Source organism: Mauremys reevesii, linkage group 2 (assembly GCF_016161935.1).
Source record: "Mauremys reevesii isolate NIE-2019 linkage group 2, ASM1616193v1, whole genome shotgun sequence".
Lineage (NCBI taxonomy): Eukaryota > Metazoa > Chordata > Testudines > Geoemydidae > Mauremys > Mauremys reevesii.
In genome coordinates, this window is record NC_052624.1 from 181,170,492 (window position 1) to 181,195,959 (window position 25,468).

Sequence of the window (25,468 nt, forward strand, 5' to 3'; positions counted from 1 at the left end):
TATTGAGAGGAGTCTTGCATTACAGTTCAGATACAGAAAAAAGTATGGTAGACTTGGCTTAGAAAATTCATAGCAAGTCCTAAAGATGAAGGCGTGGAGGAAAGAGGCAGGTGCTAGGTCTAGAAAACTTGCTGTGCCCAGTGACTGTGTCTTCAGTGTCTGCTTTTCAATGAGATTAGTTATTTCAAAAATGAAATAGATGTAAGAAGTGAATTTGAGGGTCAAGAAAAGGACACATTTATATCCAGATATGGCTAAGTCAGACAACATACCATGTTTGTTTAGAGATTTAGTGATTTAAAAGTTGTGTTAGGATTAGACGAAAATTTCTGTTCTGTTAAGCCTGATGCATATAAAAGAAGCATCACAAGCCATTGACAATTTTTCAATAGTTCTGCCCAATACTCCTACAATTTTGATGTCCGATTTCTATAAAAATTCACATTAATCAAATGTTATTGTTATGTAGGATATTTAAATAGGATTAATTGTCATTATAAGGACCAAATCCCAAGATTCTTTTGCAGAACCAGGGCAACCCCTACTGGACACAGCAAACTCCCTCCCCCACACAGCAAAATTCTGTAAATCTCTGCACTAACTAAACCTCTTTCTTTGGATCATCTACACCTAGTATCACAAAGCCACTGCTTGTCAGCCAACATACTGCTTGTCATGTTCTCAGCCTGTCAATAATTCAGCGGACAGCCTATGCAGTAGGGCAGTTCAGTGACTGTCATGATGTTGCAACAGCTTGCTCAAGATCTGCCTGCAGTTTTCCTTCTGGCCACTAGAGTCCACTGTTCTGCTTAGAGAGTAAGCCACAGCTGCCGTCTGTAGTTACTTCCCATCCTTCCTTAAGCTCTGACAGTCTGACCAATGGGGCAGAGTCCGACCAGCGGAGCTGGACCTATAGAACCATGGTAGCAGCAACTTTAAACTCACCTGCCCATTACTGTTCAGTAAAGGGGGAGTAATTCAGGTATTAAAGAACAAATCACACATGACAAATGCTAGTCAAGTCATTTAAAGCAGTTCCTAGAAGCTGCTCATATACTACAGTGATGAAGGTGGTAAATATACCTGAATAAAATAGACTATAGGGTAGAAATTAGGAAAGGAGAAATCCAAAAAAGGGTATTAAAAATAATATTCCACAACAGTGAAAGATTCCAGTCAGGTATATGGATCCTGCAGCAGACCAGTTTAAAAGCCAGCTTCTCCCAGCTGGCCCCTTTCAATTAACCTCACCCAGTTCCACACTGATGAAAAAAGACTTTTGCTGACAAACAGAATTCAAAACCACTTTTTTTTTAATTAATAAAAAAGTCCTTTCCTCTAGGCATCTCTGCAAGGGTGCAATCTTCCTCCACCTCTGGAAGGGTCCGGTCAAACCATCTCAATCCTTTTTCACCTGGGCTGGGAGAGGCAAGCAGTCCTTTTCCTACTAATGTCTCTCCCTACTATGAAGAAGAGGCAGATGCCATGTTACCCTCTTTCACAGAACTTGTCCTGGTCAGCTAAGAGAGAGGGGAGCATCATCTCATCCTACACTACAAAGCTCCTGGTTCCAGGCCTAGTAGCCTGTTCCCTTACTCCCTCATCCCCCATCTTACCCCAACTATTACCCCAGGATCACTTCTTCTCTCCCAGTATCTACTTCTGCTGTTTCCTAGGCCCTAGCCTGCTCCATAATTTCTGGAATGGGGTAGCCTGGCCTCTCAGACTTCCCCCCTCTGGCTGGGCCAGTATAGCCCATTACAGATCCCATTTTGGTACATAGTGTACATGCACACAATAAAACCCTCAGCCCAAAGAGCATACAATCTATTCAAATAAGTGCAACTTCTCTATCCCTTGCCTAAAACAAACCTGGTTCCCCAGCAGACTGCAGATAGGGGGCTAATGAAGCCAGCCTATTTGCTGAGGAAAGTTATGAAAAATATTTGAAATTACTATTACTTGCTTTAGGTATTTCTGAGTACACCCAAAAAATATACCTTACTGTTACACTATTGTTTGAGATTTGACATGCTGTCATATACAGGAGAACTAGGACTACAGTTACAAAATTGGTATTAAGAAAATATATCAAACCAAAGCAAAAACACTATGATATTCATATATTTAGATACAAGTAGCAAGAATATAAAGCTATGAAATACTATCACTTCAGTTTACAGACTCATTGCCACATGAAAGTTTGTGGACACAGATTAAAAACAGAGTGCAGGAATGCCTATCAACAAGACTTACATGCACAATCTTATGTGATCCACACATGAACCTAACAAAATTTCTTGACACAAAATAAGTTTGAGAGGCCAGAAACACAGAAAAACCAAGCAATTCCTCTCCAGAAACTGCAATGGCAATAAAGGTCAACTACAGACACTAGAAATTAAGAACAAACTCCTTGCCCAAAAGGAAACCTGTTGTAATTGTCATGATACAACATACCCCTAATGCAACTCAATGCCCCTCCAAAGAGCAAAACTAAATATAACCATTTTGCCAGAGTCTGTAAATGCAGAAGCGGCTTCAGAAGTCTATACAATGCCTTTCAGAGTATTACGAAAAGCCGGTTCAGTGAACAGACTCCTCAAGCAATAGTGTACATGGTTTTGGTGTCACATATACATACTTTACACAACAGAATAGTACACCTCTACCCCGATAGAACATGACCCGATAGAACACGAATTCAGATATAACACGGTAAAGCTGTGCTCCCGGGCGGGGAGGGAGGGAGAGAAGAGAAGAAGAGGGCTGTGCACTCCGGTGGATCAAAGCAAATTCAATATAACGCGGTTTCACCTATAATGCGGTAGGAATTTTTGGCTTCCGAGGACAGCGTTAAAACATGGTAGAGGTGTATAAACCAGGCAAAGAGTCGTGCACTAATCCAGCTGAAGTAACCAACTACCCCCGCCCAAAAAAAACCTACAGAAAGCTCCCACCATAAAACCACTTCCACTACACACAGCTCCACAACATTTCCCATAGTTATTGGGAGAAGAGGATAGGCAAATATGACCCAACACTGAATTCTTCAACTGGATCACACATACACCCTTCTTTAGGCAATTGGACTGGGATCCATCTAAGTCTGGTGTAAGAAGAATACCTCCCTCCCCAGTTATTGAGGAAAGGGCTAAATACACTGCAATAGTGTGGGAAGAACCCTCTACTAGTATAAATTTCAACTTTATTAACATAAATTTCACTACAATTTACATATATTATACCCCAAAACTAGCTGCTTATGAAAGTGAAGAGAACTCCTGTTGTCCATGATTTCAAGTCCCAACGGTTTATCAGAGACCAATGGTTTGAGGATACCCAGTAATGCAAAATGATGAAATCATAGGAGCATAAGGTCTGCCTGCTCCATATTCTCACATGTATTCAAAGAGGTAAATATGACATTAAATTTATAAAAGTGGCACTTTACCTGCAGAAACAAACAAAAGAAATCTGGCCTCTCTCCCCTAGCAAGTCCGATTACATAAAGAACACACACACACACAATTCTTCTAGAAGAAGCTTACTATCCAGCTAGAGAAAATGGAACCCAGTTCACACAGGTGGAAGCCCTCTAACCATGGAGCAGGGACAGCATTGGTACCAGCCATGCAAACTTTCTTACACCTCCTGCTAATGTGCCACAATCATGACAGCATGTCTAGTAGCAAGACAGTAGTTTAGTCTCCAGGCCCAATCTTCTAGGACATCTAACAAGGGTCTCAGTTAGTGCCCTGGTGTTTTGAGAGAGTGATTTTTGTGACATGGACACCTGCTGGACAGAGGCCACCAGCTCAGTCCACAGGGACTGAAAACAAACTTATTGAATAAAACACTTGTTTTTAAAAAACATGTACGCTCTTACTAGTGTCTAACAAGCAACACTATAGTTTTTTTGTTGTGAAACATACAGTGTACACCAGATTTAAGTAGGCATATCAAAGCACACCCTTTTCTGATAGGCCATCTATCAAATAACATGCTTACTAATATATGGAGGTAACCAGGTATAGTAAGTAAATCTTTTTAAAGCTTGTATATGCACTTAATTGATTCTTACAACAGTTATGAGTAGTACAGTGATGAACTAAGATTTCTATGCATCATCTGCTTTGCAACCTCATGAATTCTTCAAGTTCAAATTCTTTTAAAAAAACATTAAAGAGCTGAAAAATTCAGAGGCAAGAAAAGCACCCAAAAAGTCAACAAAAAAAACTAAGTTTTGTTACACAGATCACTAAGATACAATAAATAGAAAGTGAAGTCTGAAACGGTTCTGAACTTGCACCAGGGAAATAAAGACAAACTAGATACACACTGGTATGAGTGAGAACTGGAGTTTTCCTCCAGTATTATTTGACTACTGGTGGTCTCTGTTTTAAGGTTATTGACATATCCTTTTTAAACATTTGTGATTATTTGGGGCAAGCTTGAACAAATTGTGATTCCCTGTGTAAGCAGACTCTGAATGAGCTCTCCCTTGACATCTAGTGGTGAGCTGCGGAAAAGAACTTCAGGAGCTGATCTCATTTGCATGGGCACATCCACCCTGCCTAGGTGCTCAGCATGATGGGATTGTGTAATCAGGCACAGACTCACCCAGCAGCACCTCCTGCTGGTCATCTTGGGAATTAGCTCACCAGTCATCAGCGCGCCCTCTGCAGGCCAGGTGTCCCACCTGTTGTTGGCCCCTGGTGTCCCTCCTGGACCCCAGTGCCCTTGTCTTGGGTGCTGCCCCCCTGGGAGTACCCCACTCTCTCTGGGTCTCCCCACCCAGGGGTACCCCCACCCCCTATCCCCACATCACCTCAGTCATGGCTACTGTCAGTCACCATCTAGCCCCCGTGCCCTGGGGCAGATTGCAGTCTATCAGCCATCATCACAGGCCACAAGGGGTTTGGACTGGGTGCCTTTACTCACCCTCAGGCTGCCCCTCTGCAACCCCAATACCTATGTGGGCTTAGGACCAGGCCCTGCAGCCTGGGGAGCTGCTGGCCTAGGGCTTCCCAGCTCCTTCTTTATGCACTCCCTATCCGTGGCCCCATGAAGTCACGGGACCTCCTGGTCAACCTCCTCCTTGCCCTGGCTAAAATGGCCATCTACGCAACCAGGGAGAGGAGGTTGGCCAATGGAGACTCCTGTGACTGTGGGGCTTGGTTCCAATCCTCTGTCCGTTCATGTATCCAGGCAGAGTTCCTCTGGGTGGCATCCACTGGCTCCCTTGATGCCTTCAAGGAGCAGTGGGTGCCGTCTGGGGTTCTCTGCTCAGTGTCCTCGGCAGGCTCCCTTCTTTTGACCCTTTGACCGCACTCCCGTCCCTGTGATTTCATTAGTTGTCCCCTGGAATCCTTTGGTTTCTTGGTCCTGTAGATCCTCCCCTTAGGCTGGGGGGGGGGGGAACTTTAGCAGTGGGTGGGCTTCCACCTGCCCACTTCCCGGAACCCAATAGGTACAGATTGCTTGCCCAAATGATCGCTTGTGGCTGGTGTTGGATCCCCAGTCTCCTTGTTATTGGGGCAGGAGTAATAAAGGGTTTTTATCCTTGTTTTGTGAATCAAGGGCAGCAGAACTGTACCTAGCATATCCTGATGGAGGGACTCAACTGAACAGCACGCGCTAGGCAGGGGACATGGGTTCCAAAGCCCATGAGTTGAGAGAGGGTGGGGACAGATACTTGGTGGTGTGGGCCCTGTTTAAGGGTCCGAGACACCATTTGACCCCTCCTTCTCTCTCCACAGTTTAATAAAAGAGCTAAGTTAGACTCAACTGAGAGTCTTGTTACACACTGCAGAGTTGAGGTCACTGATACCTAGGTCTAAGTATTAGACCTACTTTGGGACAGTGTCTCTATTGCAAGAGACTGCCCAGTGTGCACCAGCAGTGAGGCTCCCTCACTAACAGATGAAATCACTGAGAGTCTTGTTACACACTGCAGAGCTGTGTTAAGTGGTGGGCCCTGAAGACATCTTGGTGCGGCCAGCAGGGTGGCTGGCAGAGAGACGCAGCCAGCAGGGCCCCGCAGAGAGATGCAGCAAGCGGCCGGCAAGCAAGTGCCTGAAGCAGTGGAGCATGTAAGATGCCTTCTTACCCACTCTTTCACCCAGGGTGAGGTGAACTCTAAGAACCTGAGGGGGAAAGGACACTGCCCAACTTACTTTGCTCATGGTATACGTTTATGAACCGTAGTTGCGGTGTTTTTCCAAATTAATGCTGAGTTACTGCCCTCCTTTTATTAAAGTTTTTTGCTACACTCAAATTCTCCGCTTGCAAGAGGGGAAGTATTGCCTCTTAGAGGCGCCCAGGGGGTGGTGTGCAATTGTCCCAAGTCACGGGGTTGGGGCTCAAGCCTGTTTTGTGTTGTATTGGTGAAAAGGAACCCCTAGATACTGAGCCCGGCCCTTGTTGCTGCTGGCTCCACCTGGCAGAAGGATTACACCTGAAAGGCAATAGAAGAGGTCATGACAGCAGATCCTAGACATTGTAAAAAGAAAGTCAAGATAGAAAAAGAATAGTTTGACCATATACAAATGTGAACTCTATAAAATAAGCCACATTAGAGAAAAGATGGCCATTTAAACTGTCAAGTGAAACACTAGAATGCACACTTGCTCCCTAATTCAGAGCTGCATGTGTCAGTATATAAGCGTTAGGGGGAAAACCAAGTTAGCTCCCGTTTAACTGTCGATCACTGAAACAATTAACATCTTTCAAAACCTGGCATTTTTAATGGACATTGCCTCTTTCAGTGATTGTGTTCCACCCCCTCTTTCATTTTATTTTTTCTTATCCTTATTTAAAAAAACAAACAAATTAATTGTTTTGGATCAGTTATTCTATTTTTTTTTTTAGAAATATGTTAAGAATTTATAGTCATATTGCAGGAAAACATTAATGAAAATGTTAATAAAACTATAACCTTATTAGGATTTAAGTTCACTAACTTTGTATTATGAAGCAAACTATTCATCCTCTAGGCTACACAGTCGTTGAGAAGGATAATCGGTGAGTGCAACACAGGTAAATTGAGAGGAGAAGAGATGCCAACCAAGTGAAGTTCCGTTAATTTCCCCCTCCGTCCCTCCCTTCATTCACTCAGCTCCATTTAATAGCAATGCTTCTCCTGCACTTGAAAAAGAGTTTTCTTTGAATCATGATGCAGCATTATCCTCTATACCTCCCCTACCTTAATGGCCCACACATGCCAGTAGAATAGATGATACCCAAAAATATGCAGCATTTTTCATAAGTTTTCTGGGAGTAATAAAAATCACAGTGTACAACAAATGGCTTTCTTTGTGTAATTCTTAACACTACATACTTCACTACAACCAGAGATGAATTTAAAAATAAGAGCCCTTCCTAAAGGCAAATGAACTAAATTAACCCATAGTCAGCAATGTTGAAAATTGAACTCCCTACTTGCTACTCTAAACACCTTATCTCATTTCTTCCTACTCTGGTCTATTTGTTATCACTAAAGTTATGCTCCTGGCCTGCCATTTTGAATATATCATCATCCTCCTCCTTCTCAAGCCTCTCTAGTAGTTTTCTTGCTTCTTCCACAGCTTCTACACAATACCACCTTTAACTACATATTAGCACTTCGTTGACTTCTACCAAACACTGATAGGACAGCCAATGCCTAAAAAGAGCCTTCCATCTACAGCATCACCTATCTTAGTAACCATCTATTCTCTACTAACTCTGTTGATTACAGTGCTATCCACTTATAGCAATTTTTTCCCCAGCATGCCTCTTTGGGACTGACCCCTTAAATTTTGTAAAAGTAAACATCTGTAGTCCTAAAAGGGGGTGATTTTACAAATAGCTGCCAGTTGATCCACTGCTTTCTCTTCTAGTTGGTAAGTAGCCCTACTTCTTATGATGTTTTTTCTTGAGGTAATAGTATGCTTTTCTAAATTTCCTTTCTGAATTTATTTCAGTTTAATTCATACTTCTGAGTGTAACAGGCTCTGCCTGCCTCTTGTAATCTTCTTTGAATCTACTCTTTATGCTCAGCCTAGCCTTTTCTCTGTTTTAAGCAATCTCCAACTCTCCTTCAAATTCACTCTTTGACCATGATTCTACCACTAACTGCCCACCACCCCTATCATTCTGATTCAGACTTCTGATTGTGCTCATTTTATAGAGAAATAAGCTAATAACAAACCTTAGAGCTAAGAAGCCATGTGTCCAGTTTAACTGCATAATCCCTTTGTGTTTGTTGTGTCCACCCTTTCCATGTGGTGACACTTTAACTATCCAGACTCTAGCCTTCCAACAGGGCTTCATGCAGATGCAGGGTCTGTCCTTGCAGAGTTAGAGTATTAGTAGTTAAGCTCCTGGGGGCAAGAACTTTTCTCTGTGTGTGTCTGAAATGCCTGCTACACTAATTGTGCTTTACGAAGAATGGAGTAAAACTAGAAGCCTGAATCAATCCTGTTCCTCGCCTCTCTGTTGATATGTGTTGCTCTTCTTTGTTTCCATTTCATTTATCTAGGTTTCCTCTCCTTACTGTCGCTCCTTTCGATTTCTCTGGGGCCCCTCTTCCCTGCCTCCTGGCACCTCTCTCTACATACACCATTTTTCTTTCATTTGTCTGCTTTTCTCTTGTTTGTCCCTTTACCCCACTTTCCTCTACTAACAGTTTTAATTCTCCTGCAGAGACAGCATCGCTTTTCCCTTCTCCCTTTTGAAGGGCTCCCCACAACTCTGTTCCTTCTTCAAGCCCTCCCATCTCCATTCCAATCCTCTGATACTGTGGCTGGGTGATGCTATTCTTAGTGCCTCCTCTTAGGTTTTAAAGCCATCTTCATACATACCCATAAGCATGCTCCAACCTCATTCTGTCTGGGCTTGCTCCCTACCTCCACAAACACATCTCCCCTTCTAGTGCTGGACTTTCCCTTCACACGCGTCCCTTCCCCACTCATCCCTCTTTGGAATCTTCATTCCTCAATTTCTGATCCCAATTCTCTCCTCAACATACATAAGAACGGCCATACTGGGTCAGACCAACAGTCTATCTAGCCCAGTAACGCGTCTTCCGACAGTGTCCAATGCCAGGTGCCCCAGAGGGAATGAACAGAACAGGTAATCATCAAGTGATCCATCTCCTGTCACCCATTCTCACACTGAACCCCCAACTTTTGACCCACCTACCCCCATTTCCTGGGCCCTCAAGCTGGTCTCCCTTGTTATCTGCTCCACAAACTCACTTCCCTCTACCCTCATAGTCCAAATTGTTTCTGCCCCTACTGGACCTCCACTTATCTGCTCCATGTGTTCTCACTTCCCTCCTAGTTCTGTTACCCTCACAATCCTCCCCCAACACCTCCTTTTGCCACCTCATGTCCTCTGCCCTTCCCACCCTCTTGATTCCCTAAGTTTCCTGCTCTCTTAGGAGTCCAGGTCTCTCTTCCCAATCTCTGAGGCTCCCATTTCTTTGCCTGTCTTCTGGTTCCTACACTGCACCCAAGTTCTCTATTCCTCCATTGTAGTGCTATGCTTACCCTGTTTTCTTACCTTCATCCTCTGTGTTTCTTCTGATCCCCTTGTTTTCTGCTGTTTGGTCTCCTTTCCCTGCTTCTGCCTCTCTATTTCCTTCTCCCCTCCATGTGGAACTCCAAATTGTCTACCCTTCCTCCCCAGCTTTCTAGAGAGTCTATTGCTAGTCTGTCATTGAGAGTGATGCAATTCACTGTCCTTGGGTGGGGGAAACAGGAGCTGTTTGCTGTTTTGGCTTCTTCCAAGAAGGCAATGTGTGAGACCAAAATGCTGCAGTGGTGACAACAGCTAAAGTAGAGGGGCCCTATTGGTATTGGACAACTATGCAGCCCCTTAGATGTGCCTCTAAATAAAGCTATTTCATTGTAGTGCAAATGTTTAGCAGGATGTACAGCACTGACAATGTAGAAATAACATTCAACATTATCCACATGAAAACCTGGTTAACTAACAATTAAAGTTGCTCAAGTGTATTTCCTATCAATCCAATGACTAATCATCAAAGAAAGCACCAGTTCAGGCAACATTAACATGCAGATTAACCACAATTTGTATCTCTAGCCACCCAAATAATTAAAATGCTCAAAACACAATCACACTGTTCAGCTCTACAAAATACTCCCCAATTTAAGGTGGCGGAATTGGAATTTTTTACTGTCAATCTGGTGTTTAACACAACTGGGCCCTGATCCTTGGTAGGTGCTACTGCAATGCAAAAAAAAAAAAAAAAAAAAAAAAAAATCAGTATTGGATTAACTGGTAATTTCCTTTCTTTTTAATAGTTGCATTGACAGGAAATGCAGCTGAGCACTGTGAGCTCTACATTAACCCAGTGAGGTTGGTTGGTTTGACTACTTTTTTTTTTTTTTTAAATGTTGGGGTAGTTTGGAGTATTTGAAGGGTGTGGAAGAGACGGGGATACTGGGGGCAGGTTTGCAAGGTGGGGATGGAAGAGCTGAGAAAAAAAAAAGGAAATCAGCTGTTGCCACCAGCTAATTAAACAACATGTGCAAAAACCTATTAAGACACACAAATCCAATTCTGTTCTTAAAAAGGTAAATTTTTCTTCCTTTTTTAAAAAATAAAATACATCTGGGAACTCAGACTATTGCTAGATTTTAAAAGAGCAACTACAAGGATTAAGCACCAAGAATAGCTTTCTTGAGGTCCAGTTTAAAGGGTACAAGCAAAACAAAAGCACTTGGGGTTTAGCACAGTGGAATCCACAAGCCATAAAGAAATAAAAGGGATAAACCTAATCACATCTTCCTAGACATTTCCTGATCTACTTACATATCTGGGGTTTTAAATGAGTAGTTTCTAGGTATGGTACTGATGATTGTTTCATACCTGGCCCAAGCTTCTCACAGCATAGTTGCTGCCTTGTCCACCTCTCCCCGGGAGAACAGCAGACAGACAGGCAGACAAAAGGAGAGTCGATTTTAACTTTTAAAAAGTTCTAGCCTTGCCCTTGACTCTTTTGGCCAGGTGCCCACTCACTTCCCTTTTACCTAGGCATAGCAGTGCGAATTTTTACCCCTTTACAGGTAGAGCAATTAGAGAACAGCTACTAAGAAGGATTTTATAACTACTGGCTGGCTGGGTATCCATAAAAGGGAGTCACCCCCCCATATGTAGCTGGGCCTGCAGAAAATCTTCAGCAGAGGGAGATGAAGCAGCAGCTAAAGCCAAGGAGCAAGATGTCTTGGCTTACACCCATCATCAGACCCATCCTGCTCTTGTGGTAAAGGAGGAAACTGACTGGTTGGGGTTTTGTATACCTTACTAGGCTGTGCAGGATGTGCTCCCCCTTACCAGGGCTTGAATTACCTACTGGGCTCTGTGAGATTATTTTCCCAATAGAGGGACTCAAATGCCCTCGGGCTCCACACCTCCCATCTGGCCTTTTAGCTCCTCAGGTAAGGTGTGTGTGTGTGAGGGGTGGGGTAAGCAGTGGTGCCCATCTCTTTGTGGCTCTAAAATGATGCCATTTACAATAGAATGTGGAGATCTGACAGCCTCTTTCATTACCACATGCTGTGATCACAGTGAAATAAATAATGTTGACCTTTAACTCATCATGAGACATCTGAGTTTCCCATTATTGGGCACTAAGAATGCAGCATTCCCATCTCTGAGTTGCTATTTCAAGCTCTGCATAGACTTGTATAGACATTGCTTCATTGGTTTAGATTTCTTTAAAATTTTCAAGGTTTTCTCCACAATCATAAGTGAAAGCTGAGATTCTGCAGAACAAGATGGAAGCCTTCTACCTCCAAAAAAGTGCTGGTTTGCAAACCCAGTCCAAATAATATCAGGATTGGAAGGGACCTCAGGTCATCTAGTCTAACCCCCTGCTCAATGTGGGACCAATCCCCAGACAGATTTTTCCCCCTGATCCCCAAATGGCCCCCTCAAGGATTGAGCTCACAATGCTGGGTTTAGTAGGCCAATGCTTAAACCACTGAACTAGCCCACCTCATATTGTGAATACCCTAATGGGGTAGGCTAGTGTCAAGGCCAGCCCCACTACAAGGGACTTCATGTTTTCCCCTACAGTCAATTGCACACGTGCACTGGGATAGGATTTAACATCTATGAAAGAAATAAGCTAATCTGCCTATCACACCATATCATAATCCTAGACTTTCAACTGAGACAAACTCCTGTGTATACAATGCCTACAATGAGGCCTTTGTTGGGGACTCCAGGTACTGCTGTAATATAAATAATAAGGCAATATAAATAAGCCCCCCTGCTCACTATATATGCCTATTATTGATTGCGACAAAGTGTGGGGGCAAGATGCAGGGAGAGTGGCAAAATTATTTGACAAGCCAAACTAGCAGTTTACAAATTCATCTGATTTCCTGAGGTTGGCTGAGAGTGTGATCCTGATCTGAAAGACTTCACCAGGTCTATTTGAATGGAACTTCTGTTCTTAAAGATTGACATGTCAGGGAACATGGTGTTTTCATGTATGATGATTAACTCAGCAGGAAGCATGGAGGAAAATCAGATTTGTGAATGGGAAATGCAGTAGCTAGGATCCCAGGCGGAGGCAGGGCAGAAGGACCAGTAGTTAACATTAAATAATGGAAATAGCTGCTGGACATAGTTCAATTTTTTTTAGTTAAACTGAGCATGATAAATAAAAGGAACATTTGTTGTTGTTGTGTAAAACTTAGAACGTGGCCTGTTTCTGAGACATTAGGAGATAAGTATAGGTGTGTGAAGTTTGGAGAAAATGGGAAATGTTTCTTTAGTACCATGGGTTTGGGAAAATCTTTTAAAAGGGCTCACTTTTAAACAGGGGCGGCTCCAGGACCCAGCGGCGGCTTGCCTGCAGAGGGTCCGCTGGTCCCGCAGCTTCGGCGGACCTCCCGTGCTTGGGGCGGCGACATGTCTAGAGCTGCCCCTGCTTTTAAACCTCAAAAGTTAAACAGTTAACTGCACAAAGAAGGAAAAGTAGTTGGCCTCTGAAGAGTAGGTGGGTTTAAATTCAGACGCCCCATTTAATCAGTGTGAAACAAGGCAGTTTTAGTCCGTTTTCAGTGCAGCAGACCTCCACAGTTACTAGCAATGGCTCCTCACAGGATTTTCGTACTGCTCTATAAAAGATTCGCCACCCCACTGAGCCCAGATGAGTCAGTTCCCTTCCAACCCAGTTATCTTTGTAGAGAGTAGTGTGCTTGGGGTGCCACTGTCCGCTTTGTCCTTTGCACTCATGTATTCCTGGCTGTATTCTTTGGACAGGTCTAGCGGGATTTCTCAGTCCCATCGACTAGGCGCGCCCTGCGGTCGCTGAAGGAATGCGGCATTCACCTGCTTTTCTTCCTTGAGTTTAGCCTTCGCCCCGCCCTTATGCCCCCTTCAAGCCGGCCGGGCCAGAGCCGCTCCCCTGGCCGGGGTACGAGCGCAGAGTCTCTCCCTGTGCCGCAGCAGCCGCGCAGCAGTGGGGCTGCGGGAGGGGAACACACCGGGAACGGAACCTCCTTGGCTCCCGGGCACGTTCTAGAACGCGCAGACGCCGGCTGTCACTGTCACGGAGCCGGCGCACCGGGATCCCGGCTGCTCAGAGGGGAATCCCCGCTCTCGCCTCCACAACCAATGAATAGACCCTATGCAAATAGGGCAACCCCGCACCGCAGCGGGCCAATGGGAAGCAGGCAGGGTGTCAACAGGGTGGGGCATTGAATGGGAGTGAGGAAGTAGCGAGCCAATGGGAGGGCCAGCCGTACAGGACGTACTTGCGGGGCGGAGCTATGCAAATCTAGTTTGAAAAGCGGGCGGGAAATCCGAGTTTCGCGGGAGGCCCTTGGCGCGTAACCCGTCTCCCTTCCCTTCATTCATTGTCAGCAGCCGCCGCTTCCTGGAGCCATTTTCCAGCCGGCCCCACACAGCGGGAGCGGCCCCGCTTCATCCGCCGCATCTGCCCGTCCCACCGCTTTCATCCCCCCCTGGGACCCCGCATCCTGCAGCCGGATCCCCCCCGGCACCCGCCGCCCCCAGTATTTTGGGTCGGGCCTCGGCATCGAGGAGGAAAGCAGCCGGGAAGGCCGGGGGGGGGGGTGTAGAGACTCGGCTACGGGGACAGACCCAGAGGGAAGGATGAGAAGGGGACTCCAGCCGGCGGCCCTAGCAGCGCAGCCACCCGCACCTTCCATGGACTCCCGGGTGACCCCCGCCAGCTTCCCAGCCCACTTCGTCGCTGGCACCTTCATCCAGATCCGCAGCGGCGCGGCGGCGGCGGCGTCCTGTGTCTCCTCCTCCTCCCAGGCTCCCGGTGTCTTTGCCCTCACTGCGGAGGGGGGTCAGCCCGCTGGCGGCTCCCTGTACTGCACCCCGCACGGACCCGCCGGCAGGACGGCGCTGCTGCAGCCAGCACTAGGAGGAGGCGGAGGCCGCCCCCCGGTAATTCCCCCCCAGCCCAGGGGGAGGGCGAAGGGGACACTCGGGTTAAGCCCCAGGCAGGGCCCCGCTGCTCCCTCTCCAGCTGGGGTCGTGGGGCAGGAAGGTCTGGGACAACACCCTGTTGCAATAAACTTTTCTCTCCCCCACCCCCAGGCCCGGTCCAGGCGCTGCCTCCTCTCTGCAGCTGGGGCGGTGGTGCCCTGCCCCGGGTGCAGAGGATAAGGCGGGGGGAGGGGCGGTTGCAGCCTGTTCCCCTCTCACCGGCGGGGCCAGCGACCCCCACTGATATTTGTGGTTCCAACAAAGAGCCCGCTGAGGCCGGTGCCTGGCGCTGCAGGGAGTTCGCGGCGCTGGGGCATCCCCACTCACTGGGGGCGTCCTCAGTGGGGGGCGGCTGGGGCGACCCCTGCTCCCGGGGCTGGGTAGATGCAGGCTCCGCTGCTCCCCTGCCCGTGTCTGGGGGGCGGGGGGCTCTGCCCAGCTGGTGTCTCCGCTTCACCCCCGGACTCGCCGGTGACGTTTCGCACACGTGCGCGGAGGCCGCGTCTGTGACTGGGAGCCGGGCAGGAGGGAGGGGGCGCTGATCTGAGTGGGGGGAGGGGGACACCCGCTTCCTCCTGCTGCCGCTGGCCTGGGACGGTCCGTGTCCCCCCCCTCACACGCGCGTGCGGCCTCCTCGCCACCCCGAGGCTGCCCGGGGCGCTGCTGGGCTCGGAAATGCCCCTACAGCAGGTTAGTGACCGGGCACGCAGGGGCCAGCAGCAAGAGCACCCCTCGCTTCTCCCCCGCCCCGTAATGAGGGACCTGGGAGAAGCATCTCCCCCACCCCCAATACCAGGGCGGCCCCCGCCTGCCCTTAGGCTCTGGCACTCCCCGAGCTGCAGTGACCCGCGCGGGGAGGGGGGGGGGCACAATGGGGGAATAGTTTAGAAATAAGGTTTCTCCTCTCCCCCCGTCCTCTTCCTGAGTTTAACCCCCCTCTTTGATCCCCCCAGTCTCTCCCCCCCAATAGCTTTCTCAGCCTGGGCCTGATCTCCCAGCCCTCTGCCTGCCTCCTGCTGGCCCCCTGGAAGTGATTGGTCAGGTTCCTGCTTCAGGCCACTGGGTGCCTGGCCCATTTAATTTTTAAATCACTTCATCTACTTTGGTAGTTCCAGCTTCATCCCTCTCCCTGGCCTGCTCTAAAGGCAGTTTGCCTCGTTCATAGCTAACCCCCTTTCTGGAGGGAAAGCTGGACCTTGCCCCTGCATTTCTAGTACTTGGGGCTGTCATTTGAGATGCAGGGGGGGAGGGGGGATTTCTGGAGGACTCTGCATAGTCAACTAAAAGTGTGGGAAGGTGAGCGTTAGATGTTTTGGAATGATTAAACACACTGCACCCTCCTTGCTGTCTTGTGAAGCTCTTCCTGGAGGCAAACCTCACCTGCTTGTTACAACAAAGATGGGTGGTGTAGTTTGGGAGACAAGATGAAGAAGTTTGGGTAACCTCATAAAGAGGGTCTGCAATGAGAGGAAAAACAGTCTTCTCTGTTTCCATAGATATAAGGGACTTTAGTCCTGCACTGGCTTGACCCAGGCATAAAATGGATGTGCAGGTGTGGTGGCCCTGCAAGTTTAACTAACCTACATTGTTCTGCTAAGGGATTTTAATAGTCCTGGCCCTGCAGGCATTCCAGCGCTGGGCCTTGCTTGAGCTGAGACTTCTCTGGCATTGTGTGATGTGGGCAAATGTGCACTAGGGTCTCTAGGATGAGATTATCAAACTCACTTTCTTCACATGGTCTAAAACAGCAGTCTCAAACTTCATTGCACTGTGATTCACCTCCTGACAACAAAAATTACTACAACATAACCCTAGTGCCCTGTGTTACTCTAGAATAGTTAATATTTTAAATAAAAAATGCATTGCAAGCAGGGCAATTGCCCCATGCCCGGGATGGGGCCATGAAGCTAAATTGCTCTGGCTAAAATAACAGTTGAGCCTAGCTCTCGAGGCATGAAATACTGGTGTTTTCAACTAATGTGCACTATCCATGCACAAACTCCATCCCCCAGATCATATCTTGCTTGCCCATATTTTTAAGAGTTTTCCATTAGATTTAGTTGTCAGCCTATGTTAAATTTATGAATTTTAAAAGTATAGACTACTGTTATAATTAAAAGAAACACATTCCTTAGGTAAGTGAGCACGTGCTGAGTACTGGCTGATATTGTGGAGAATCTAGAATTTCTAGGGAGGGTGGTCTAGATTTATTTTAATGAGATTTGCAATAAAAACTAAAGGAAATGTGGGTTTTAATGCCATTAACATCAAGATATTCATACTTTGCACTGTGAAATGACCTAGAAACCTTCTTAAATGTTGGTCAAAATATAGCAGTTTTTTAATTACTATGCTGTTCAGGTCACTGTCTTTATTGCTACTGGCAAACCACAATGAGAACATAAGCTTCCTTTTTATACAATTGTTGCAGGTGTTCATTGCTGACATGGCGATGGAGGTTTCAGGAAGGTGCAGTATAGTCTCATCAAAAGAAAGTCATAGCGTAGATTAAAAAACAAACTTGATTTGCTGCTGTCATATTTGTAAATCTTACTGTAATTTTTAACCCACTAGTTAAGCGTGTGGTATGGTACAGATTGCACTAGAAACAGGATATCCAGTCCAGTGCTTTTGTTTTCCAGCATGACTTTGTTAAATGAATTCACTCACAAGCATATCTACAAACATGATCACAAGGGAACAATTCTGTGGGACTTTCTACGTTGTTGGGAGAAAGGGGCGTGATGTCATGGCCAGTATTAAACTCATACTTGATTAGTATTAAAAGTATTCAAACTTCAGTCTAGAGCAGCGTTTCTCAAACGGATCCGTGGGCCTCACTGATCAATTCCTTCCCCTCCCTCCCAGCACCTCCTGCATGTGCAGGAACAGCTGTTCAATGAGTTGCAGGAGGTGCTGGGATGGAGGGGGAGGAGCGGTGACAGGGTGCTTTCTGGGGGGGGGCAAAAAGAGATGGGGAAGAGGAGCAGGGGCAGGAAGAGGTGGGGTGGGGCCTTGGGGGAAGGGGTGGAGTCAGGGGCTTGGGGAGTCCATGAAAAAACGTAAATCAAAATGGGAGTCTTCAGGTTGCTAAAGTTTGAGATCCGGTGTTCTACAGAGTTCTTATAGCCCCATTTATAAAGTTGCCCTGAAGAGTTAACAATGTACACACCACCCTCAACAAATAGCACAGTTGGTTGTGCCCGGTGGTTCTCTTAAACCCAGACCCTGCTACATGGACTTTCCATTACCCGTGCCCTGGGTTATAGAGTAATTGGGGGTGTACAGTATCTAAGCTATACCAGTGTCTACAGCACCACTCTATTGTAGTGGGGCCTGGCTTTTGGAGATGCTGAGCACCTATTATGCAAATAGATTCAATGGAAGCTGTGGCTGCTCAGCACTTGAAAATCAGGCCTTAGGCCTGGATTTGCACAACTCCTGTGGACTGTCAGAACAGAAATTAACCCTTATGGTGGCTTAATTCCATAGTTTGTAAAGATTTAAACCTTCAGAAGAAGCTGTTAACTAAGGCTCCTACATTAATAGGGGAGATTATGGTGGGAGGGGGGGTGCAAGGGAAGTAATTCTTTAACATATGGTCATGCACCCATCTTACAGCTAACATTCTGTGTAAGGCCATCTTCTTATTACTTTCGTTATTAGAAAGTCACTTCTACTTGTAAATAACGGTACTGGAGGACTGAACTACCGTTAGAGACAGATGCTCAAAATATTTCCAGTGAAAATAGTGCAAAAATTCATAGTGCCTTTTCATTGGAATGAGAAGCCCTTAAATAGAGGGCCATTTTTTTTTTAATTTAGAAACACAGAAAATGTTTAAATGGAGACACCACCCACATGGTAAGTCCCTTTTAAAAGGGGCTAAATCCTCTTAAGAATATTTTGAGAGGACTCCTGTGGCCTTTTGATGACATGAACTCTAGGGAGTCTGGTTCAGCATGCTTCAGAAGGAAGCGGGAGGATTTACATTTCCAAACTCAGTGCATACCACTTCTTCCCCCTTGTAGTTAAGAACACATCTCTTCCCACCCTCAAAAAGTGTGTTTGGAACAAAATGGGATAATTGCTTAATCTTAATAGTAGATGCTAGGTAAAGAAAAAGGTCAAATAGGATACACATGGTTGACAGTGAGATGAGGAATAGCAGAAAATGGAAGAAACACCTAAAAGATGGGCAAGTCGGAAAAAGGAACTGGAAGTAAACTAACTGGTAACTTTTTCTTATTAAAAAACAAACAAAAAACCCCCCCAAAAACTTTATCCATGGAAGCCATGTATGCAAATCAATCACCATCTTAATAATTCTTTGCTTGACTGTTCACATGAAGAAATACTTAATAAAGCAGGTGCATCTAATCTTGAATATTTTTTAAAGGAATATACTCAGTTAAGTATTTAAAATATTCTTCCAGGGTAGGACTCTGGATTTAAGAGTCAGACCTTTTGCTCTTCCACCCTCAAGAACCCTTTATCTTTGCCACCAGGTTACTTTCCAAAGAGGACTGGATGTGGTTCACCTTAGAGCCAGTCAGTGCCTTGCCTTGTTTGACCCCCACTTGCTGATCGAGCAACAAAAGGCATGTTCTTTCTTTTCACTGTGCCCAGGTTTGAGCATGCTTCTGCAGAACTGCTAACCTCCAGGGAACACTCATATGCTTTTTGAGTTTAAATTAAAAAAAAATCTTAAAATATAAAATATAGCTTTTGTTAAAATATAGCTTTCTTTTTTAAAAATCCATTGTTGTTACCACTATATTAAAGCTTGAAAACGTTTCCCTAATAATTTTGTCTTTAACCGAAGCGACAAAAGGGGGTTGACGGGCCTAATAGATGATGCTTGTTTGAGAATCCATTTGCTGCTGTGGGCACTGGGCCTTTCGCACAGGGTGCTGTTTCTGGTGAGAGGCTCCATTTGTCACATCTGCATTGGCTTGTAGGTGCAAAGCATGAAGTGATCCACCCTTTTCAACCCTGTGGGTTAATTCCACTTTGCATATCTGTCTGGTTGAGTCAGGGACAGACATTCAGCCCCTTGGAGGTCTTAGGAGGGGTTAGAGACCTCATGGTGGAGGAGTCTGGCTCCTAAGGTTTTAAACCCCTCAGGGGAAACTTGGGAAAGATGAGGCAGGGGTGGAGGTTGATTGTTCTGAAGTACTGTGCTGATGGACTCTTTAGAAATGCTTAGTGAAATGGAGTAAGTCAAAGAAAGGCAGATAAGGTAATAAATACTTAACCCCTTGGAGCCTCATATCCCCAAGAATATGGTGGGGTGGAGGGATTGTGAGAGAAGTGAACATATAAGCCCCCTCGCCTCTTCAGAGGCATATTTTCCCTCTTAGAACCGGAAGCGGTATGCTCAAAAGTATAACACTCCTCGGGTCTTTAAATTACACTGTTTGGAAGTTTGTACAAACTTCCAATCATTTGAGCCTCTTCATATCCTAGCCTCTACATCCCACACTACCTAGGTCTTGTCTACAAGGGGAAAATGACTGGCATAGCTATAGCATGAATAGCTATGCTGGTCAATTTCCCTGTGCTGCAGACAAATCCTTACCCTAGAGTTCATGTACTAGAAAGCTGTCATTTCTGAGTCCTGCAGTCAGAAATCTGCGGCGGGGTGGTGTGGCGGTGGTATAAAAACAACTCTGAAATTCCTTAAAGTAAAAGGTGAGTGAGCAGGAATTAATCATGGAAGTTGCCAAACAGTCTTGGAGACTGACGTCTTCCCCAAAACTGTTATAACTGAGATGGCAGCACTGCGTGCCTCCTCAGACATATCTCAGATTACTAAAAGCACTACAGTGGTGTAGCTGCAGTGGTGCAGCCATGCTATTGTTGCTGTAGCAAGTATTTATGCAGTGGAAGGGTTTTTTCTGTTGCTGTAGTAAATCTATGCCCTCCAGAGGCTATTGCTAGGTTGACGGAAGAATTCTTTAGTTGACCTAGCTGCCTCTATGGTGGGGGTTAGATCAACCTACTTACCTGGCCCAGGGTGTGAAATTTTTTATGGCCCCGAGTAATGTAGTTAGGTTAACCTATATTTTAGGTGTAGACCAGGCCTCAGTTTTGACCTGAAAGGATTACCTCTATGGTGAGAGGGTGGATCATGCCCTACACTCATAAAATTTTTGGCTGTGGTGTTGGTGCACCTGTCTGTTGGTAACTAGATTGAGACTGCCAACTCACTTCACCCATGCTTCTAAGCACAATGAGATGGTAACAACCAGCGTGGATTTGATTTAAATCACTAGTCAGGAAGACTCAGTTTAATCATGGATTTCTACATAAAAGTGCTTTCTTGTTGGTTGTTATAATCTTAATACATATTCTTATTCATATACATATTCTTCACAGGTAGAGGAACTTCATTAAAATATTCCCAAACTGGGTCTCTTTTATGGCCTGCTGCCATTATAGGTTTTCCCTTCTAGTGAGAGAATGGTATGATAGATCTCAAATCAATGAAGGCTATGCTCAGAAAGACCTCAAGACTTCTGGAATATGCTGCTCAAGCAGGTTCACTTTTGTTTCCACTGCCTGTCCCTCCCTTCTCACATTTATCTCCAGACTTCTTCTCCTTTGTCCAGATCTATTCTGCCTCTGACAATCTTCTATTCATTGAACTTTTTGAAACTTTGCACTTTTAGAGAGAGGTAAGGGATTGACTCTCTGTACACAAATTTACAGAGGGACAATAGGGTTGAGGTCTCTTATTTCTCACCTCTATATATTTATTTATTTATTTTAAAACATTTTAAAGATTGGGTCCCTAATCCATGAACTGCTGGAACTCATTTACAAAATTTTTCTTAAACATTACATGAATATATTGTCTCATACTATAGAATTATAATTTATAATCACTATTTCAGGATGAGATATCTTTGAGTTATAATGTATCTTAATTAAAACGTTTTTTTCTCAAGCATTTTATCAAAAAAAAAAGCCAATTTAAATAAAAAACATCCAATTTTTTGGTGTGGTTTATTTATTTTTTTTAAATCCTTGATTTTTATCCACCCTGGTAGCAACTCTGTTTAAAACCATTGTGGGCCAGATTCAAACCAGGACCATTTGGCAAGCAAGCTTGGAGAATCAGTCTTTCTGTGTAGGTGAGCGATGGTGGATTTTGTTGATTTTTATTTATTTATTTTTTTGTTAGCATATTGCTAATTTACAGCTACAGGTATTCACCGTTCATAACTTACAAGGGCCTATGAAACTCTCTAATGACTGAGGTGGGGACTCAGTCAGGGCACCTTTCGGTGTCTCTTCAAGATTTAATCTGATTTGTTGTACGACAAAGTATAAGTCACTTAGGCCCATACATTTAAGTGTTTACTAGCTTTGATTGTCTCAATTTCTGGGTGCCCAACTTGACGCACTTCTAGGGCCTAATCTTTAGAGAGATGCTATGCACCCACACTTTCCATTAACTTCAGTTGGAATAGTAGATACTTTGGCTCTTGGTGTCTTGGTTTGGATATCCAAAATTAGCTAACATTTTTTGAAAATGTGGGCTTTGCTCTCTGCCTTCATTTTCACATCTGTAAAATGGGTCTTTTATACTCTTCACACAAGTGTTGCAAGGCTTTATGTTGTGAATCTCTCTAAAATCTTTTAGAACGCAAGTGCAAGATATTTTCAGCAACCGAATTACAGTTTCTCTTAGTAAGAATAGTATCAGTGGTTTATTACATAAGGGGGTTCATCTTAGTCTAGATTTTTCAGCTTTAACATTGTCTTATTGAGGCATTACTGGATGTGTGTGTGTATCCAAAAAGTTTTTTTGCACTATCCTTCTTAATGTCCCAGAAAGGAAAGAGTTTCTGTTGCAAGCAACGGTAGGATTTGCTTCCTTGTCATACCTTTATTATTGGTTCAAAGGTCTTTTCTGGTATGTACTGCATAGTTTACAACCAGAAGGAAACAATTTTAATTTAGCATTGGCAAATTTCCTTTCTGCTTGATGATGATGGTCCTAGTAAGAGGATCACTAGAAAAGGGGGTGGTGTTGCTTGTTGCTGCTTTGTTTAGGGTTGTTGAAAGTGAGTAGTTTAAGGTTCTGATGCTCTTACCATCACCGTAGTATCTGAGTGCCTAACTCTTATCTTGCATGAGTAAAATAATGGAACAAAAAATAAGAAAAAGGTATATAGAGAGGGAGTGAATAGAGCAATAAGCTTTATTTTTATTTTTGCTCAAGTTAAAAATTAGTAGCAATTAATGTAAGCTCCTTAGTGCAATGGCTAACTTTGTACAGTGCCTTGCACAATGAGGTCCTTCCTAGTCTATAGTGGCTATGACAATACAAATATACAAGTGTCTGGCATTTTACAGTCTGTTCAACCTGAGGCAATCCTGCTCCTTCATATAATCAATCAAGGGGAATATGAAGCTGCTAAACTTCATGCAAATTATTTTTTTTTTGATGTGTACTTCAGGTTCATCAAGTAGGTGTGTAATTTTGCAGCTTCTTGGTGGTGAGGTAACCTCTAGTGCTTTGTTCATAGATTTGTCAGCTATGCTTGAAGGAAGGAAAGGATAGCTGCGTACAAAATATAGGACAGTGCTTTTTATGAGGGACATCCCACTACAGTGTGGTCTCATGACACACATTCATCCGACGTTGACTCATAATGGATGCAAGGCATTAGATATTAAGATGTTCAGTAAAATACTTAACCTATGATTGCTCTATCTTGCGTGTGTTCTAAACAGCCAAAGTGCAGATTGTTTTTGCCATTATTGGGGAGAGGAAATATTTGAGTAAACTTAGAAGAAGCATAACAAAAAGGTGCTGCTTACTCATTGACTCCTTCCCTTGCTGTCCAGACAAGACAGTTCTAGTGTATTCTTTGCTCAAGGGCATGTTCCCTGTTAAATTTGTACATGGGAGGGCAGATATTCTAGGAGTGGCTATTGAGTGACCACAGAACCTTGCAAAGGTCTCTGAAACGTGCCTTGGGAATCAAAAGCTCAAAGTAATTCTTTGTGTCAGTATCATTTTGCACATCTATTAGTTGTAAAGCTATTTTTCCTAATCGGGGCGCTTCAAACTGAATTATAATACCTCGAGTGTCCCAGCAGCCAAATATTCTCGTTATTTTTTTTCTGCTGTAACTTGAATGAAATTGCAACTAGCATGCATATATACTGGCTTTATTTTGACGTGCCACTGTTGTAGACAGCATTAGTTTCCCACATTGAGAGAGTCAATTTTTGTCCTGAAGCTCCAAATTTAGCATAATTAATGTTTTCACATACTGGGAATTGACCTTACAGTTACAGCTCTGACTGTTTAAACAAAAGCCTACTTTATCTGAAAGTTGTCTTGGTAGAACATGCTACTATTCTTATCAAAACTATTGGAGTGGAGGTTTTTATCCTGGCTTATGGTGGACATAGATATGCTTTGTAGCTTTATAATCTTGCTTAGTAAGTGTGTCGTTCTGGTAAAGAATGACAGTACTTGAATTATACGAAAATAATGCCAGAGATGGCACCCATATTTGTCGTGTACTAGCAGTACTTTATCTTTAGTTACCACACTGAAGGGAAAAAACCTCTTTCAAAACAGAAGGGCTAGGGCAATTGGGCTTATCAGAAACCAGGAATAGTGTTTGGGTGTAAAATCATCAGAGGAAAGCTTCATCTTCCATGGGAAGACTTTATCAACCCATGCAAAGTAACCCAGTTACCATATACTATATAATATAGTGTGATCCCTTATTTCCTTGTTTAATGCCTTTTTATGTGACACTGGATATGGCGTGAATGCCATGTGGGGAAGTCTGAGGCTTCACAACTATAAAAGGCACTTTAAAGCAGCGTTTTCTCAAATGCGGCCACCAGGGGCTTTTCTTGTGGCCACAGCATCCCAGATGGGCGGGCGGGGCAGGCAAAGCAGTGCCTCACCCCCAGGGCCACCAGAAGGGGTTGAGCTCTTCCCCCTTCTTCCCCCCCCCCCCCCCAAGCCACAAAAGCTGGAGGAGCAGGCAGCCAGTGAGTTCCCCACCTTCCCAGGCCCGGGTGATGAGGCTTGGGCTTCAGGCTTCACCCCTGAGGCGGTGGGTGGCAGGCTCGGGTCGTGGGACTTTGGGCTCCGGCCCTGGACTCCAGCCGTGCGACAGCGGGTGCCGGCTTATGCTATATAGAGAGTGACAAGTGTGAACATCAAAAGTATTAGTATGCAGAGTAGTTTCTGATGTCAACAGGGCTGTGAGGATAAGCAACAAGGTGAGGGGGGTAACCCCCCTTCCCACATGCACTGCACTTGACATGGGGTGATGCGATCTGGGGGGTTTTAGTGTCTGGTGTGCAGTAGAGGAGTCTCTAGTATAAAGAGACTAGTTGGAAATCCCCATAGTCAGTGATTCTTAACCCTTTCCATACTGTCCATACAAGATCTCTGTCCCACTTAGCAATGTGGGAAGGACAAAGTGTTTGTGATCCCCAGGTGTTGAGTACCCCTGCACTGGCAGTTAATTCTGGGATCCTCCCTCTTGGTCCATTCCATCTACCTCAGTCAATTTCTGAATGTACAGGAAGCAAGAGCAACCTTAACGTGCCAGCTGCACATGCTTTTCCAGAAACTAAACACAGCAAGATCATTCCATGTTCTGAAAGCAACACCTCTCTTCAGAGCAAAATTCCCTACTGTGAGGTGGTATACAAACAGGGAGCAAGTGTGGTGATGTCTGAAATAAGCATTATGCCTTATTTAGAGAGAGCCCTGCATGCAGGACTTCCAGGATATGTCTCCTCAGTACTAGACAGGAGAATTGCCAGTAAAGAAAGGTGTCAACACTTCTTTCAGCTTTTTAAAGAAATATATAGGGCAGATCACATTGCTGCCCCCCCCCTCCCGCCCGACATCCCAAAGAATCACAAATATAGGGGGGGAAGAGTTGGGGTATCCCTATCTGAAGCTAGGTTCTTCCCTTGATGGCAA

At 44.8% G+C, this 25,468-nt stretch overlaps 1 protein-coding gene across 6 annotated transcripts in view; it reads left to right on the plus strand.

Moving 5' to 3' along the window:
* The first annotated feature begins 7,726 nt into the window (after nucleotides 1-7,726).
* The window catches only part of E2F3 (E2F transcription factor 3), a 62,030-nt gene continuing 44,288 nt past the window's right edge, over nucleotides 7,727-25,468 (plus strand). Inside the window, exons 1-3 of one of the 6 annotated variants that reach the window (XM_039521855.1) lie at nucleotides 7,727-7,886; nucleotides 10,314-10,368; nucleotides 13,891-14,445. In XM_039521855.1, coding sequence (XP_039377789.1) covers nucleotides 14,143-14,445 — 303 coding nt within the window. In that variant the 5' untranslated portion in view covers nucleotides 7,727-7,886; nucleotides 10,314-10,368; nucleotides 13,891-14,142. Of the gene's footprint in view, nucleotides 7,887-10,313; nucleotides 10,369-13,531; nucleotides 14,446-14,941; nucleotides 15,178-25,468 lie in introns of those variants that run through there. The other 5 variants (XM_039521859.1, XM_039521856.1, XM_039521858.1 and 2 more) reach the window with 5 other exon arrangements.